General features: G+C 50.6%; 1 protein-coding gene across 1 annotated transcript; it reads left to right on the top strand.

Moving 5' to 3' along the window:
* Positions 1 to 332: 332 nt before the first annotated feature.
* LOC117499253 (ephrin type-B receptor 4b-like) lies at positions 333 to 866 on the top strand (the record flags this gene model as incomplete). The annotated part of the gene is given in 1 exon segment (XM_034151642.1): positions 333 to 866. A coding segment is annotated over 1 exon segment (76 nt), but the record flags the coding sequence as incomplete, so codon positions are not given.
* Between the last annotated feature and the right edge of the window lie 1,634 nt (positions 867 to 2,500).

The following is a 2,500-nucleotide window of genomic DNA, read 5'->3' as shown; positions in this document are numbered from 1 at the left end:
AAATATATGATCTTTAGTTTTTATAAAAATGTGTGTGTGTGTGTGTGTGTGTGTGTGTGTGTGTGTGTGCGTGTGTGTGTGCGTGCGTGCGTGTGTGTGTGTGTGTGTGCGTGTGTGTGTGTGTGTGTGTGTGCGTGTGTGTGTGCGTGCGTGCGTGTGTGTGTTGATCAGAGCGACAGACAGGCAGAGAGCGGCAGACACATTCCTTCAAAGCACTCTGATGATTGACAGATGGGACAGCTAATCACAGGCCGGAACACTTGAAAGGCGTATCCTTTCAGCCAATCAGAGGCGGCAGCGCGAGAGGAGGCGTGTCTTCTCGTGTTTCTCGGAGCTGAAACTTTTTGCTGCTTTTGTTCCGAAGTTTCTGTGTGCAGCGTTTAACTGGGAATACCGGGAATACTGGGAATACCGAGGATACTGGGACCCAGCGGGACGACACAGAGCCCTTACCCCCAAGAGGAGCCCGGTCTGAGGGGTTTATTCCTTTGTTTTTCCTCCGGAGCTCCACCGACTCCTCTCCTTTCTCCAATCCGCCTCTCCGAGCCTGTTTCTCGGCCTCGGAGGCCGCCGCGCGCCGCTCCTCTGCTCCGGAGCAGAAACTAATCATTTAAGAAGAACCAGATGTGAGAGGATTACCGGGACTATACCCCCTCTGTGTCCGCTTTAACCCTCCACTCTTTGGGCCTGTGTTCTGGAAGAGTTCCTCCATGAGGCTCCTCTGAGCACCGCCTCTCTGCCCGGAGAGGAGCCGCTGTTCCCGGGGAGAGGAGCCGCAGCTCCCGGGGAGATGGAGGCTGAGAGCCGGGGCGCAGGGCTGGTGGTTCTGTTGCCGCTGCTGGTGCTCTGCTGCTGGGCAGAGGAAGGTAAACGCCCCCCTAGTTATGTTATATATTTTAAATGTATTATATAGTAAGTATATATATTTTAAATATATTATATATTAACTATATTTATGAACTGTATTTATCTCTTCTGATATATGTATTGATTATGTTATAGATACTCTATTGATCCTAACAGGGGGTTCCTGAGTGTCCTGAGTGTTCTGTGTGTTCCTGAGTGTTCTGAGGGTTCCTGAGTGTCCTGTGTGTTCTGTGTGTTCTGAGTGTCCTGTGTGTTCTGAGTGTCCTGTGTGCCCTGAGTGTTCTGTGTGTTCCTGTGTGTTCTGAGTGTTCTGTGTGTTCTGTGTGTTCCTGTGTGTTCTGAGTGTTCTGTGTGTTCTGTGTGTCCTGTGTGTCCTGTGTGTCCTGTGTGTTCTGTGTGTCCTGTGTGTTCTGAGTGTCCTGTGTGCCCTGTGTGTTCTGTGTGTTCTGTGTGTTCTGAGTGTCCTGTGTGCCCTGTGTGTTCTGTGTGTCCTGTGTGTCCTGTGTGTTCTGAGTGTCCTGTGTGCCCTGTGTGTTCTGAGTGTTCTGAGTGTCCTGTGTGTTCTGTGTGTCCTGTGTGTTCCTGAGTGTTCTGTGTGTTCTGTGTGTTCTGAGTGTCCTGTGTGCCCTGAGTGTTCTGAGTGTCCTGTGTGTTCTGAGTGTCCTGTGTGTTCCTGAGTGTTCTGTGTGTTCTGTGTGTTCTGAGTGTCCTGTGTGCCCTGTGTGTTCTGAGTGTTCTGAGTGTCCTGTGTGTTCTGTGTGTCCTGTGTGTCCTGAGTGTCCTGTGTGTTCCTGAGTGTTCTGTGTGTTCTGTGTGTTCTGAGTGTCCTGTGTGTCCTGTGTGTTTCTGAGTGTTCTGTGTGTCCTGTGTGTTCTGTGTGTTCTGAGTGTCCTGTGTGCCCTGTGTGTTCTGAGTGTTCTGAGTGTCCTGTGTGTCCTGTGTGTCCTGTGTGTTCTGAGTGTCCTGTGTGCCCTGTGTGTTCTGAGTGTTCTGAGTGTCCTGTGTGTCCTGTGTGTCCTGAGTGTCCTGTGTGTTCCTGAGTGTTCTGTGTGTTCTGAGTGTCCTGTGTGTTTCTGAGTGTTCTGAGTGTTCTGTGTGTCCTGAGTGTTCTGTGTGTTCTGTGTGTCCTGTGTGTTTCTGAGTGTTCTGTGTGTCCTGTGTGTTCTGAGTGTCCTGTGTGTCCTGTGTGTCCTGAGTGTCCTGTGTGTTCCTGAGGGTTCTGTGTGTTCTGTGTGTTCCTGAGGGTTCTGTGTGTTCTGTGTGTTCCTGAGGGTTCTGTGTGTTCCTGAGCGTTCTGTGCGTTCTGTGTGTTCTGTGTGTTCTGTGTGTTCCTGAGGGTTCTGTGTGTTCCTGAGTGTCCTGTGTGTTCTGTGTGTTCCTGAGTGTCCTGTGTGTTCCTGTGTGTTCTGTGTGTTCTGTGTGTTCCTGAGGGTTCTGTGTGTTCTGAGTGTCCTGTGTGTTCCTGAGGGTTCTGTGTGTTCTGTGTGTTCTATGTGTTCTGTGTGTTCCTGAGGGTTCTGTGTGTTCCTGAGGGTTCTGTGTGTTCTGTGTGTTCCTGTGGGTTCCTGAGGGTTCTGTGTGTTCCTGAGGGTTCTGTGTGTTCTGTGTGTTCTGTGTTTTCCTGAGGGTTCTG

This window comes from Trematomus bernacchii, unplaced genomic scaffold, assembly GCF_902827165.1.
Source record: "Trematomus bernacchii unplaced genomic scaffold, fTreBer1.1, whole genome shotgun sequence".
Classification (NCBI taxonomy): Eukaryota; Metazoa; Chordata; class Actinopteri; order Perciformes; family Nototheniidae; genus Trematomus; species Trematomus bernacchii.
This window is presented reverse-complemented; position numbering and strand designations above follow the sequence as displayed.